This window comes from Cyrtonyx montezumae, unplaced genomic scaffold (assembly GCF_038088225.1).
Source record: "Cyrtonyx montezumae isolate F1298 unplaced genomic scaffold, pur_monq_1.0 scaffold_8, whole genome shotgun sequence".
Taxonomy (NCBI): Eukaryota; Metazoa; Chordata; class Aves; order Galliformes; family Odontophoridae; genus Cyrtonyx; species Cyrtonyx montezumae.
Window position 1 is genome coordinate 33,691,401 of NW_027072089.1, and position 15,297 is coordinate 33,706,697.

The 15,297-nt window shown below is 37.0% G+C and overlaps 1 protein-coding gene across 1 annotated transcript in view; it reads right to left on the reverse strand.

Moving 5' to 3' along the window:
• The window catches only part of NKAIN3 (sodium/potassium transporting ATPase interacting 3), a 326,199-nt gene that overhangs the window by 165,832 nt on the left and 145,070 nt on the right, over nt 1-15,297 (reverse strand). The window contains exon 2 of the mRNA XM_065751928.1: nt 4,438-4,575. Coding sequence (XP_065608000.1) covers nt 4,438-4,575 — 138 coding nt within the window. The remainder of the gene's footprint in view (nt 1-4,437; nt 4,576-15,297) is intronic.

Below are 15,297 nucleotides of genomic sequence, written 5' to 3' on the forward strand. Positions count from 1 at the left end.
TCATCATTTTTAATCAATTTTAACAGCCTGAAAATCTTGCTGGTGTTAGCAAGTTCTATCAAGACAGGAAAGGTATGCACAGCAAAAAGGATCACAGCAAAACTATGGAGCTGTGTGAATGGGGTATTACACTGTAATTAGAACTCAGATTTAGCTGTTTTTCCTTCTTTGCAAATGTTTTTAAGTTCTGAATGAGCTAATACAGGATTATTAAGAATTAGCTCAGCACTATTTTACCTCCTGGGAACTTTTCAGTGATGTTACTTAGCTACAAAATATCCAAATATTGAAAATAGTGCACCTGCTTAATGACAGGACAAATTGTTCACAACAATTAATCCAAATTATAAAATAATAATTTTTAAAATCTTGTAATAATTATTATATTTAAACTAATTAGGACATTTGGTGTTAACGCTATTTTTTCCTCTCTTTGTGTTGCCCAAGGTTCTCTGAGAACTCAGAATTTTATACATGAGCAAGTGAAATTCCAGATTTATTTCGGAATCACCATTCTTATAGTCCTGCATATGAAGCTCTGTAGAATAAGAATGTCAAACACTACCTTTTCCTACTTGGAATGACAACAGTATTCATCAGCAATATTCAAGAATCAGTCACTGTGTTGTAGGTCCACCCAAATTTGGTATCATTCAAGATAAGAAACAAAAGTAAGTTCTTTATTCTGACTTTTACTTCAAAATGGCTATAGTTACACCAAGGTCAAATAAATTTATACAGCTTATTTAGTCATTAAATGCCAGTGTTAAACTAGCTAGCTTGGGTTTAATGACAGTAGGAGAGTTAAAAATGTCCAACTGTTTCTGTGTTTATTCAGCTTTTACTGCAGCCCTCACAGAGATCGATGGCTCTGAATGCTTGCACCAACATCATTCTCAGTTGTCACTGCAGAATCTGTCCCCAGAGCTCCTCAGTTCAAGTCAAGGTCTCTACCAGAGTGTGACAGAAGGGACAGTATACACACACACGTGCATAAAATCAATTTTCTGTAAACAGTTTACAGAAGTAAACTGTTGTATCTCACATGATTCTTTCATTACTTCAATTTTTAGAATTCTGATGGCATCATATACACTAGCATTCTGTTTTTCAGGGAAGTCTTAAGGAAAAGAAAATGGATAAAAAAAGTACTTTTCCTGAAGTATTTGATTACTCTTCCAGTTCAAGTGGACCCAGGTTAATCTAAACCAGAAACTTCAGTAGTTAGAGTACATAAAAAACATATTTCTTTCAATATTTTTCTTTTCCCAAAACTCACAGAAGCAAACTCTCACTCTAGTGTGGGACAACAAACATGAAAAGACTCAGGAGCTTAGATGTGTCTGATAGTGCATATACGGTTGGTCTTGGAAGCCCACAAAGCTTCTCAGTAAATTTGGTGCACAAATTGCTTCTCAGCCTCGGTAGAAATCTCTCTGCACACTGTGCTTAACTCATTCTGAAATTCAGGACCCTTCTGAAGATTTTAATTAAGCTGACCTTACATTTGAAGTCAGTGGTTAAGGCTCACTGCTGTAACAGGTAGAATACTGTTTTGTAGGATTTCAGAAGCAGGAGGGAAGCAGTCTGAGTCTCTCCCTGGGAAAGATGCCTTCAGATTCCTTTTTGTTTTGGAGATGGCACTTGTAGGGCTTTTTGCTGTCCATACTGTGGATTCCTATTGTGCTATTGCTGCTGACAAAGACCTGCTGTCGTTGACTAACCCCTAGAAAGTACAGCTTCTGGAGAATGTGTTATTGGAAGATCCTCAGGCTACAGCTCAGTGAGCACTTTAAGCTCGCACAAGCCTGTGTTACAGAAGCAGCCAGTGCTCTTGTCCTCTTCCACTGGCTACTTGCTCCCATTTTCTCTCCCCCATCTCCTCTCTTCTTCTACAGCAAGCCTTATTGTAAAGCAAGGCAAAGAACTGATCTGAGCTTAAATTAACAAACGGCTGTTTTTCAGCTGGATCTGTGCTGGTTTGATAGTTTATCAAGTTTCTGAAGTAACGCTTAGACTGGTGCAAATGATAGATCAGCACAGAGACTGAAAGTAGCAACTGAGCAAAAGGAGGATTATATATTATATTAATAAACAATATATGATCATTATTATATATCTCTACATATTGTTATTGTAATACATTATATAATTACACATTATAGTATATCATAGATAGTATATATCATTTATTATGTCTATTATTATATAGCCTAAAATGCTCATTTACGCTGGAAAAGATGCAGAAGCAATCACCATCTTTTGTGCTTCATTCTGGCAGCAAAAGCAAAGCTTCCATGTCTGAAAAGCAGAGCTGAACCTGAAGGGCAAGAGATTTGTGTTCTTGCACTTTACACACCAATCTCTTACATGCTTACCCTCACTTCCTTCCTTTGTCTTATGTATGAAATAGACAACACGAAGCAGAAAAGTCACCAGTACTTATACATATATACACTGCTGCTCAGTTCTTCAATGAGATATTAGATAAAAGTGCTATTACATACACCAATCCATTTTCAATATTTTATACTCTGCTTGTGAAGCATAGGGAGTGTAAACGACATCAGCAATACCTTGGGTGTACTTTATGTTCACTTTTTCTTCTAAGACATGACATGTCAAGAATTACAATATTTCAGACTTCGCTAGAAGAGATGAAGCTTTTTAAGTACTAGTTTAACGAGCCTTCTCTAGCAGACATTTATTTCACTCTTTTGTGAGGAAAAACAACAAACGACTTGAGCCTCTTAAAATCCATTACTGGAAACACAACTGAAATATTCAACATAGTGACACCATCAGCTAGAGATGAAATAGTCATCCATTCAGGAGAAACCTGAGTCATCCATTCAGGAGAAACCTGCAGGGAATCACAGAATCATAGAATCCCCAAGGCTGGAAAAGACCTCCAAAATCATCCTGTCCTAGACTGTTCGCCTACCACCAATAGTTCTCACTGAACCATGTCCCTCAGCACAATGTCTAAACACTCCTTGAACACCTCCAGGGACTGTGACTCCACCACCACCCTGGGCAGTCCATTCCAGTGCCTAACCATTCTTTTGGAAAAGTAGTAATTCCTAATGTCCAGCCTGAATCTCCCCTGGTGAAATTTGAAACCATTCCCTATAGTCCTGTCACTTGTTACAAAAGAGAAGAGGCCAATTTCCCACCTCACTACAACCTCCCTTCAGGTAGTTATAGAGAGCAATAATGTCTACCCAAGCCTCCTCTTCTCTGGACTGGACAATTCCAGCTCCCTCAGCCGCTCCTCATAAGACTTGTGCTCCAGACCCCTCACCAGTTTTGTTGCCCTTCTCTGAACACGCTCCAGGGCCTCAATGTCCGTCTTGTAGTGAGGGGCCCAAAACTGAACACAGTACTCAAGGTGCAGCCACACCAGTGCTGAGTTCAGGGGGCAATTACTTCCCTGCTCTTGCTGGCAATACTATTTCTGACACAAGCCAGGACATCATTGGCCTTCTTGGCCACCTGGGCACACTGCTGGCTCACGTTCAGCTGAACATCGACCAATATCCCCAGGTCTGTTTCCTCCACACAGTCTTCCATTCGCTCAACCCCAAGCCTAGTGTTGCCTGGAGTTTTGTGGCCAAAGTGCAGGACCCAGCACTTGGTCTTGTTGAACATCATCCCATTGGCTTCAGCCCAGTGATCCAGCCTGTCCAGATCCCCCTTATGGGGCCTTACTTCCCCTAGGCATATTGTTACTTCCAGCCAACTTGGTGTCATCTGCAGACTTAACTGAGGGTGATGTGAGAGGGATACTTCTGGTGGCTGTTTCCTTCAAAGCTTTGAAAAATATTTTTATTCCTGGTTATCTTGTGGACACAGAAAAATGTCTAATAAAGCTTCAAATTACAAGCATCAGAGAAGATTCACAGCAATTTGGGGTGAATATGGTAAATACAGGGCTTGGCAAAGTTATAAACAAGTAAGAGTATATAAGATTCCCTTGTAAGCCATGGGTCACAAAACCAAAAAAAATTTCTTCAGTATTTGCTTCTTCCTATTTAAGAGGAAGGTGTGTCTAAATCTGACCTGACAATTGCATTTTTTTTCAATGGCTATTGATACTGATTGCAAAGTTGAAAACAATTTTTATTTCTTTTCTTTATTTAATTTATCTAGAACTTAATAGTAGATGTTCCCACACCATCCACATATCTACTTCTGTAAAGAAACTTAACAACTTTTAGCACTGTCATACATCTGCAGTGTTTTCTCTAGGTAATTCTTAGAGCTCCCAACATTTCAGAAATACCACTAGACCTCCATTTTCAACAAGACACTGAGACATTTAAAGTTTCTACAGAAACAATATTTGGTGTTTTCACATCAAGAAAATCATGTTTTGTAATGGGACAAATTTTAAAAAACAATTGTAAAAAAGAAGAGATAATAAATGAGACTTACCACAACTATATATCGAGGCCTAAACTGGATGGTTCCAAATAAACCCAAAATGACCACTATTATTTGTAGGAAATTGCCAAGGATAGGTGCCCATTGGAAACCAAGGAAGTCGAAGATCTGTCTCTCTAATGCTGCCAGCTGTAAGAAAACACAAAAACAGAACATCTGCTTTTTAATTATGGGTGAGAGAAAACAGTTTTCAGTTTTTGTTTCTTATTTATACCAGGCTTTTTTTTTACTGTCAGACTGAAGTACAGCAAAATTCTGGATTCAGTATTTCCTGGGAGCAGCCTTTGTCATGTATTGACAATATGCTGCTACCTGAAGATAGTTACTAATCATGATAGAGGTCTCCTAACAAAAAATGCTCTTGGAAAAAAAAAAACAACAACAAAAAAACCATAAAACTTTAAGAAACTTGTTGTAAAACCTCCATATATATCTAGCTCTACAAGCCAATCACAAAGAATTTTTATTTTCTCCTTATATGCTGTAAAATACAAAGCTTAAAAAAATTCATTTAAATACAAAACTTATTTTACACAGAGGCTCACATAGATTGAGCAAAGTCACATGAACCTTACTGTTGTTCCTGAATTGACATCATGCTCCCTCCTTCCCTATGTCCTTGCTTTCTTATATGTAATCTCAGGTAGATTTTATTGTAAATTCCTCAGTCTATTCCTAAAGGAGAGAGATTTGGGCCAAAAAGAACCAGGACATAGGGTCTGAGAATAAAAGACTATAGAAAACCTTGGAATAAGCTGCTCTAAAATTGAAAGCCAGATTATCAACTTGTATGCTCTCAAAAACTGCTAGGTCATTTTGGGCAACTGCAATTCAGAAAGATGCAGTGGCAGCCCATCGGCTCTGTATTCTGGGAGAGGAATTTTATGGCCATAAAAGTGGAGGAAGCTAAAAAGCAACAACCTTCTCTCCTGAATCAGTATGTAGTTTTCAGGTACTTCTGCACTTCAGCAAACCTAGTAAAAAATAATAAATAAAAGAACCAGAAAAGAATTCTCACTCCTCCAACAATATATGAACATCTCTGTAGTAATGTCAGCTTTATGATTCCCCTGCAAAACCATTCTCCACTCATTCCTGACAATCCAGCCACTCTAAAGACACAAAAATCAGCTGTCCTGGCAGCACACTTACTGAAGTTTAAACTTGGTTCAGTATTTTTCCAACTATAGTGAGACATTTTTTGAGCAGCCAAACAGAACCCTATTGAGCAACAACTGACTTTCTGCGCTTGTCAGAATTGATTACACACCTACTTGATTTTACTGATTTTACTACATGGTTACAAATCAAAAATTTTACTTAAATATGCACTTAAAATATTTTTAACCAACACAGAAGGAGTAAGCATGGCCCTATGACTACCAATCAAGGTATTATCATACGTGGGCATCTCACATAAAACATTACATTTTTCACATAGCAGCCATATTTAGTCCTCACTTAGAAGATGAGGCTATGTGTACTTGAGAGTAGAATCAGTCTTTTCAGTACAAAAATCATCCCATGTGTAAGCCATGAAAAATGTCTGTATGCTGAGATAAATAAATAAGATAAATGTAAACAACTAAAAAGAATAAAGGTTGAACCATAAACCTGGTGTTTATCAATCAGTGGATTTGCTCTGACTTTTATCAGCTAACCATCTGGCACAGTATATAAATGCATGAAAAATTATCATGCAGCAGACCATATTTAAATGATCTTATCGTCTTGGACATGTGTGATACTCATTCTTCTTGAGCTATAGGTAAGAGAGAACCACAGAAGGAGCACTGCTACATATGAAGAAGCTGTTAGCTTGTCTGGCATTAGCTATCTACCTTGCTATCACTCTGCCCTCACTTCTGTTATTGAGGAAAAAAAATCTAAAGAAAAGAAAGAGAAGAGGTACATACATCTTGCACAAATTATCACTGTATTCTATGTTACAAAAATCTTCTTGGATTCAGAATATATAGAAATAATACAAAAATAATTCAGGATTATGGCAGGGGAAATATATTTTGTTCTGGTCGCTCTATACCACTAAACAGTGATAGCATACATGTGCTGCTGTTGTTATTAGTACTGTTTCACCCAAAACAATTCCCAAGCACAGGTGAAAAGCACAGACTGCGCTTGGGATGTGTAAATGACAAAAAGCAGATCTTAACCTAGCCTGTTATTTAGGTAATTTACTACACAAAAATCAACAGTAGGGAGGGAAAAAAATGCTTAATTTCAAAGTATTTTTACGCAGATACATGAAGTACTCTGCATGGATCCAGAGTCTCACTAGCAACAAGTGGCTGCCAGACCAATCTCTGCCATGTGACGGTAAGAAAGGAGTAGACACTGTGACAAAGATTACTTCAAGTAAGAACATGGAGCTTTGGGCATTTTTGGTGATTGTTTTGAAATGTTTTACCAAAAACATTATGTTAATCAAGACACTGTGCTTCTCAAAGAGAAATTTTTTCAAGAGAAATTCTGTAATTCTGTTTCAGGATTTTCTGAAAGAGAAAAGAAGAAAAGGAGAAACCTTGAAGGCAAGTCACAGGTTTCCATAATTACTTGGCTCAACTTCTCCCATCGAAGATAGCTATCAACTTAGCAGGGCAGAGGAGCTGAAGGCTGACAAAATGGGTATGCTTGATATAGGGTTTTTCTGGTTACCAGAAAGAGATAAACAGGTTATATGGCCTCTTAAACAGGTATTTGTTTAATCTGACACCAGTGACACCTAAGACAATAAAGTTCAGGAGTTTCCATCAGAGATTATAATGATTAACAATAAAAGCGGAAAGAAACTCCACACCTTTTCCACAAGCAAAAGAGGGTTTCTGTTTTAGTAATTAAAAACTGTTTTAATTGAAACTTATATACTGTTGTATAAAAAATGTTCATGAAAAATTTTAAAAATCCGAATTTGATAAGGAATAACATCTTCTTATCATAACAACAGGAAAAGCAAATGTAGTGTTTCATAATCCTGCTGCCAAGGGAGTCCTTTGTTATTTAGCCACCATCAGCACTGACAATCTTGTGATGTGAAGTGCACAACTCAGGAGACCAGCACTAGCAGTAAAATGCTCCAGTGGGACTCCTCCACATCAATTAATGAAGATGCGATGCATGTTTCCTGTTCTTTTACCTCTTTCCTTTGCTATGTCTATTAAACATTCCCTTTTCCGTAGTAAAAAGAGAAGGCAATAAACTGCAAGACTGGGCTGCTTTAAAGACTTTTAGGCTGAGCTTTTTCTGGCCATGTCCAAGCCATTTAGTGTTAAGATCAGGAAAATGTCAAGTGAGCTAATCTTTTTGAACTCCACCTGGGTGGATCAACCAGATCATCCAGCAAACACATTTAGGATACCTTGAACAAACAAAATATGACAGTTGTAGCCTCAATGCTCCTCTGGTGAAGTAGAAACAAAAAATGAGGCAGCAATCAGTAATGCTGCATAGCATCTACAGAAAGGAATCACCAATATATTGCTGGTCAGTAGACAGATTAAAAAAACTTTTTTGACTTCATGTTCCGACAAATACCTTCTATGGAAGAAATCCCCCTTCTAAGTCCTCAGGTCCTATTATACCTCAAAGTATTATATATCAGTAACTGTCTGAGCGATGAGTTACAAAGTCAACTTTCCAAAATAAGTGTAGGAATTAAACTTTCTCCACAAAAGTTAGTATGACTTCCATTTTCAAAAACCAAAACAGCATACAAAAAATGGTAAATCCAAAAAATATAGTCCAGATCATTTGTATTCCAAGTTCAAGACAGGAATTATCTAAGCCATTTGAATTATGCATGTAAGACTCAGTGCTGGCTGATGTTGCTAATAATTATCACAGGAGAAGTGCCAGGGCACAGCTTGTCATACATACTAACTAGTGGTTTTAAGGATTAAGATTTTTTTTTCCAAAACTCTTTGCTTCATCTTATCACTATAAATTTAATCTGTGGCTTTAGAAAGAGTTTCCAGAACCAGAGGACTCTGAGGGCTGTTGGTCCTTTTACAATTACCACTAGTTTCCACAGCCAATGCAGTGTACCAAATCACAGACAGAATGGCTGAATTTGGAAGGGCCTTCTAGGTCCATCTGACTCAACCCCCACTCCACCAGGGACACCAGGGGAGGGTGCCCCAAGGCAATGTCCAGGCAGCCCCTGAGGATCTCCAAGAAGGAGACTCCACAGCCTCTAAGCAACCTGTGCCAGTGCACCATCACCTGCACAGCACAGAAGTGCTGCCTGGTGTTCTGAGGGACCGTTCAGTTCAGTTTGGGAGATTAATGGTTAAAACGAAACTGATTCCCAGACCTCCTCCAGTAAGCTTTACCTGCAGCATGAGCACAACAAAGAGGATGATGTTGAGGTGGGAGTGGACAGAAGCACTGAAAGCTGCTTATGCCACCTTGCAGCCTGAATACTCATGTGGAATACCAAAGACCTAGGTTTAAATACATTTTTGGCACCAGAGTTGTCCTAAACCAGGCAGTCTTTCTTTTCTTTTTTTCTTTTTTTTTCTTTTTTCTTGACAGATGTTCCACTGGGAAAATATTTTTGTAAAACCTTGGGGCAAATACATAATGTTCACAATGCACTTCTACAATAATTTGGAGAATAAACACTTTCTAATTTAAGGGGAATAAATCCTGGAAGATGGATATTCTGGATAAAACCCCGGTGCTGGAGAGTACAATACTGACTTACCAGTGAGTAAAATGCAGAATTTTAACTGAGATCTAACAGATGCAAGAAATAGGATAAAAAAAAAGTAAAAATTGTGTCAAAGACTGACAGATAAAGCATAAAACACTTTTATACAGACCTTATACACTTGCTTAGAATTTTACTGACATGCTTGACTTCAGTAAGAAGGAACATAAGATTTAACATGAGAGAAATGTCAGGTTTGTAACAAAGGGCAGAAGGTTTAAATTTGAAGTGGAAGGGTGGTGTCTGAAGTACTCTATATAGGAAGTTACTGTCTTTCAGCTAAAGGTTACGGCATCCTTATTGTTGACTTAACACCTTTGAACAGAGGCTTCATTACCAAAGATGAGTAAAACCTGTGCTGCAATGAGATGTTAAAATTTTACTTAAATAACTTCTCTATACTTTTAGTATCAGTTAAAGCAATTATCTGACAACAGAGGCGTTTCCCATTAGATTTCTAATGATATCAGTTCACTTGTCCAGGTGAAATGCCAGCTTAGAGGCAATTTTAAGGTAGTAATCCCTCACTAAATACATATATGAGTTTGTTGGATTTATGAATTTTATTGGATTTCAAAGAAAGGTCTGGGTAAATCACTGATGCTTATAGTAAGTTGGTTTTCATGAAGCAAAAGAGAAACTGCTTGTCTTCTGACAAGTAGTCAAAAGAAAAACAAGTCTGATGATCTAATATCAAAAATAGCTTTGCAGCATTGGTCAGCTAGGTAATTGGCTGTCACTTCGGTAGCTGTAAGAGTGGATAAAATGTAATGTAAAAAAAAAAAAGACATTGCTGCTGAAGCAGTTTAGTAAAAGAGAAGTAGAAAAAAATAGTGAAGGCCAAAGTATAGAAACAATGTAAAAAATAAATTAAAAAAAGGCAGGTATGAGTATGAGATAAGTCCTCATTTTGAAGAGATCCTGCGTTGCTTTCAAAAGTGAAAATTATTCATCACCTGTTCCACACTGATGGATCATGCAGAACATTTTCAGAACAAGGTAAAGGTCTTTCTGCCATTCTTGTTGGTGTTTAGCAAAGAGAAGGATGACAGTGATAGCAAATAGTATTAAAAAAAATAAAAATTCATATTTGGGCAAAATAATTCAAAATATTTCTGCAGAAAAAAAAGTGTCAGTCATCAGCACTCCACTAGCAATTCTTTCAAAACTGCCTAAGGAAAAAGACAGGTAAGTAGTGAGCAGGATATGTTCACTTATTTTTGAAAGCCAACATAACGTACTGTCTCAGAACCAGCCACTGCTAAATGACTAGCAAACTATCACTCTCCTTTGAGAATTCATTTCATGGTACAAAAAGGAGTAATAGTAAATGGCATGTCTTAGAAATCTGCAATAGCATGTTTAAGATTCTGAATGGGTTATTTTCCTTACCTCATTTTTGCCACACCTTAACAAATGTTATTATTACTTTAAATAACAGAGTAACTATCAGTAAGGCATACAATCAAAGGTAATTCTTAAGGGAAAAAATCATCAAATCCCACTAGCAGCTTTGGTTCAAAAAAAAAAAAAAAAATCAGCAGGACCTGGCTCAGAAAGACAACAGTAAATCAATGAAGATCCTCATCAACAAAGGTAGCAAATAGTCTGCCATTGTATTTTCTGCAGGGTCACCTGTCTGAAGTGATACAAAAGTTACTATCAAGTAGTCCCACTTTTCAGAGCACTGTGGGTGCCAGAAATGATATACTGGTGGCTGATGATTGCATCTAAACCAAACAGACATTAAAAAAAATGCAGTTACAGTCAAGGAGTAGTCAAGATAGGGAAGAAGCCAACTACTCTTGTAAAACACTGTAGGGCTAGCTCGTTATGGAACAGTGATCTAAGATTGAATTTCAAACCTCCAGTGAAGATATAGCTGATCCCAAAACACTAAAGTCAAGCTCCTTGGCTGGATGACCTATACAATCTTACTAAAAGTTGGAATGAATGTGCTTATGATGGCATTTAAGACTCCCTTGGTTGTTTAGTTTAAATGCCAGCACATAGATAGCAAGAGACTGTATAAGAGATAGTTACAGGTTAAAGACCCCATAAGATTTCTATCATCTTGATAGAAATGATAAAGCTTAAATAAAAAAATACCAGAAAAAAAGAGAAAAGCTAATTAAAATGTTTTCTTTTTTAATTATGTCAAGCTACATAGGCAAAATCTTTAATCCAAAATAATACATTTATTTATCACTTCAAATCCTTAAATCTTAACTTCTCATAAGTGTAGCAGTTTGGAGTTTTGTTTTCTTTCGTTTTTTGTTGTTGTTGTTGTTGTTGTTGTTGTTGTTCATTTAATTGCACATTCAAACCAGTCCAATAAATCTGTGTAGACTTGAAGGCTTTCTCACTTGCTGCTTATGAGATTAATTGAAACAGTTACAAATAAACCAAGAACAGCAAGAAAATATGTTTATTTTTACTTTGAATTCTCAAAACATAGAGGATGTAACTAGTGATAAATGGCACAGTGATGTCAACAGCCATAGATGAAGCACTTACTGCTGTATCTGTGTCTGACACATCCCCAGAATGAACAACTATACTGTGAAGTAGAGAAGCTGTGAGATGGGCAGCTTGAGTTAAGCTGAAATCCCTGTAAGATTGATAAAACTGGGTTTAGAGCATCTCCTAGTTGAACAGTGTGCCTATTTTGATCACAGAAAACCCTCTCATCCCATGAAATACATTAAGGAATCTTTAATGCCCCTTAAACCTGAAGTTTTAAAACAGCCTCCAAATAAGACAGAAATTAAACCAGATGGAGTCCTGTTTAGCTGACTAAGGAACACACGTGCTCAGAATTCATGTGTCAGACAAGTTCAGTCAAGGTCCGAGTTTAACCATTCAAAATATGCTCCTTGGCATAAAATATCAAATGGCACAAACCAGCTCATGGCAAGTTTAGTGAAACATATGGTTACCCAAAGGATGGTGAATTTTCTGTTTGGCTTCAGATTTGTGGTTCCAAATCCTAACTACACATAGTATAGAACATATCCCTAGGAGGAGTTCACATGTCTGCCCAAAAAACTTTCCATTCCTTTCTCCATAAATTTTCTCTTTAGGGTCTCTTTTGATTCTCAGCTATACAGAAACAGAATAAACCAAGAAGCTGCTTGGAATCCTCAGATGCACATGGAAAAAATGAGTGGTTTTGTAAAGGCTCAAAATTCTAAGGATGTGTCCAAATATTTTGGTGTCTGCATTGCAGTTCATTAATTAGCTAGCAAATGACAAGTTCCACCACACTATGAAAGGAGTATGGATCCTTTGATTTCATCACTGCATGTGAGTTTGATAGCAACAATAACCTCAACCTCATGAGTATTTGGCCAAGAAGGATTATAAGGACAGAATGTACCCGCTGTTTCCACATACTGAAATGGCTGCTGTATTTATTTTATTTTGCTTTTGTTTAATGAGAGGAAAAGACATTTAGGGAGTATGAAATTCACCTGAGTCACTTCAGTAGCCTTTACTGTTGTCTTTTTCTTCTCCCTTCTGAGCTCTGTGTAATCCCCACAGGCAGCCTAGCTCATCTCCACGAGGCCAATCAAATAAGATTGTTCATGACACCATAAATGAGCAAGTCAATTTACACTGCAGTTAGGAAGGTAAACTGAAGTACATGAACCTAAGGCAGCAGCATTTAGAGCAGATGTCCAGGGCATTGTTTGAAAATAATAAATACAAAACCATTCTTTGTTCAAAATTCTGTGTAATCAAGAATACCTACTACTTCCAGCAGGTATGCCTGTTGTCTGCTGAAATCTTGCAAACTCAAAACATAATGCAGGATCTGTTGGGGCATACAGCAGCTTTCATCTCCTAATTTCAATGGACCCAAGCAACTGGCTGAAAGTGAGCCACCAGTGATTCTGTTTAGCATGTCCTTTGCACTAAATTTATTCTTTCCTTTCAAGTGTTTTAATATCAAATATCTGGTCCTGCAGCCTGAACACATATGCAGCATCCCATGAGCATACTCTTGCCAGCTGCTATCAACAAAAAGTAGGGCAACTGTTTTCTTCTTCTAAACTCTTCCACTAAGGGAAAGAGAAGGATCAGACTTAAGAGCAGCACGACAAATTACTTTGACCTTGTGTTATCTAAAGTATATGTATTAACAAAGTTTATCATATGAATAACTGCCAGTAGAGTACTATGTTTTACAACACTTTCTTCACATTCTTCTGTGAGGAAAACAATGAGAAGATGAGTACTAAATTCATGGAAATATAAATTTATGTTAATTGGAAAAATGGGAAGAGAAAGGTTCTACCTTAATGCCCAGAGTAGCACCAATGGCTGACACATTAACCCTGTCACTTTTCTACTATTAGAAATACCATTAGAAGTAAGAATGCTGAAGAGCACTTAAATTGTATGTAAAAGGCAGATTTCAATGAAATCTGTTTATACAAGTGATATTCAGTGTGCCATTTCAACATATTCATAGGGCAGGGAAGTAAGCTTAGCCATGTATGAACAGGCATTGATTCTCCTCAGTAGAGAGTGGTTTGTATATAGCATATAAATAAGTATGCTAAAGGACATGTCTATATAGGCCATAAATGCAAGAATGTTCCTGCTAAGCATAAGGGGAGGTTTGAGGTTATTCATAAATGTGGAAGAACGTAACTAGAGTTAGAGGTGGGAAACAACACAGTAATATCCAGCTTTAAGTTCTGCTCTTTTACACATATATCAAATGAATCTGGTCATTCTTTTGTAGAAATAATATCTCAAATTTCCAGTGACTACAGTGATTTGATATCATGCCCAGTGAACTCCATATAATGCTTCCTAAAAATGTGTGTGCATATTGTTCTTAAATACATATATTTTTTACTACAAATCTGTCAACAAAGCAGGCTACACTATGTACTATACAGACGTAAAGCCTAAGTATGAAAGTGCCCCGCCACAAAGATGTTATCTTCTGCTGAGTGAAGGACTCTGCAAAGCCACCAACTGGTGGCTATCTGGAAAATGCTGCAAGACTGATTGGGATAGAGCTACCAGGGACTAAAAGATTGTCTTTTGGGACATTTAAGCCAATTCTGTGCTATCAAAAGCAATTCTACTCTATTACTCTTTTTTAAAAAATTTACTGTGTCTAAACTACCTTGTTCCCACCACGATTTTCTGGAATGCAGTTCCAAAATGAAATATCTTACAAACATCAATACTCTGTATCTGCTCCACCTGGAATTCATCTTGAGTGTGCTTGCTAAAAATACCTATTTCTCTTTGATAATAAATAAAAATATTTCAATTTTGACTTACCAATTACTGGTAACTCATTCATCATAAGAAAGCAAAGTATAAATGATCACTCTAATGAACAGGAAGCATTTAGGAGTAGGGATATTACCTCTGAAGGAAATTTTGAAATTCAAATGTATGTATAAAGTGGTGAATTTCTTCATATATGACATTTTTGGAACTATTTCATACAAGTTCCAATTATTTAATCTTAATATTTCCAGTCTAATTTTAGACTTACTTTCATCTCTCCACAATTTTCCCCTATTTGCCTTATTTCCACTTAATTCTCCAACTTCTGTTTTTTTTTTCCCTTGAATCACTTCTCATTGACAAACACCACTAAATAAGCAATTTCTTTGCAGAGTTTATAAACTTTATCTATCCTTGCTCCTGAAAACCATATATGCAGCAATTATCTTCTTTTATATTTTCCTGCTTCTCTCCATTAGTGCTACTGCTGGCATTTTAGTACACACTACAAAAAAAAAAAAAAAAGATAGCAAAGGATATCCAGTCCAATAGAGCTCTTCATTTATCTCAGCAGCATTCTCTCTATTTATCCCAACAGTGAAATCTTTTCAGTAGCTTTGTTGTCTATTCCTAAACTCAGGCAGCAAACAGAAGTACCCAAACTTGTCAACTGCCTCTCAAAGTGACTGCGAGATAACAAATACAGAAAGGGAAGCTGGGCAACTACCATAATGACATGAAATACACCAACACTGCTCGAAGGCTAGAAATAATTATCCCTAATTGCTGAGAGACACTCAGCAAGATCACAGATACAAACAGGAAGTGTGACTCAAATAATGCAATCTGGAATAGTACAAGGT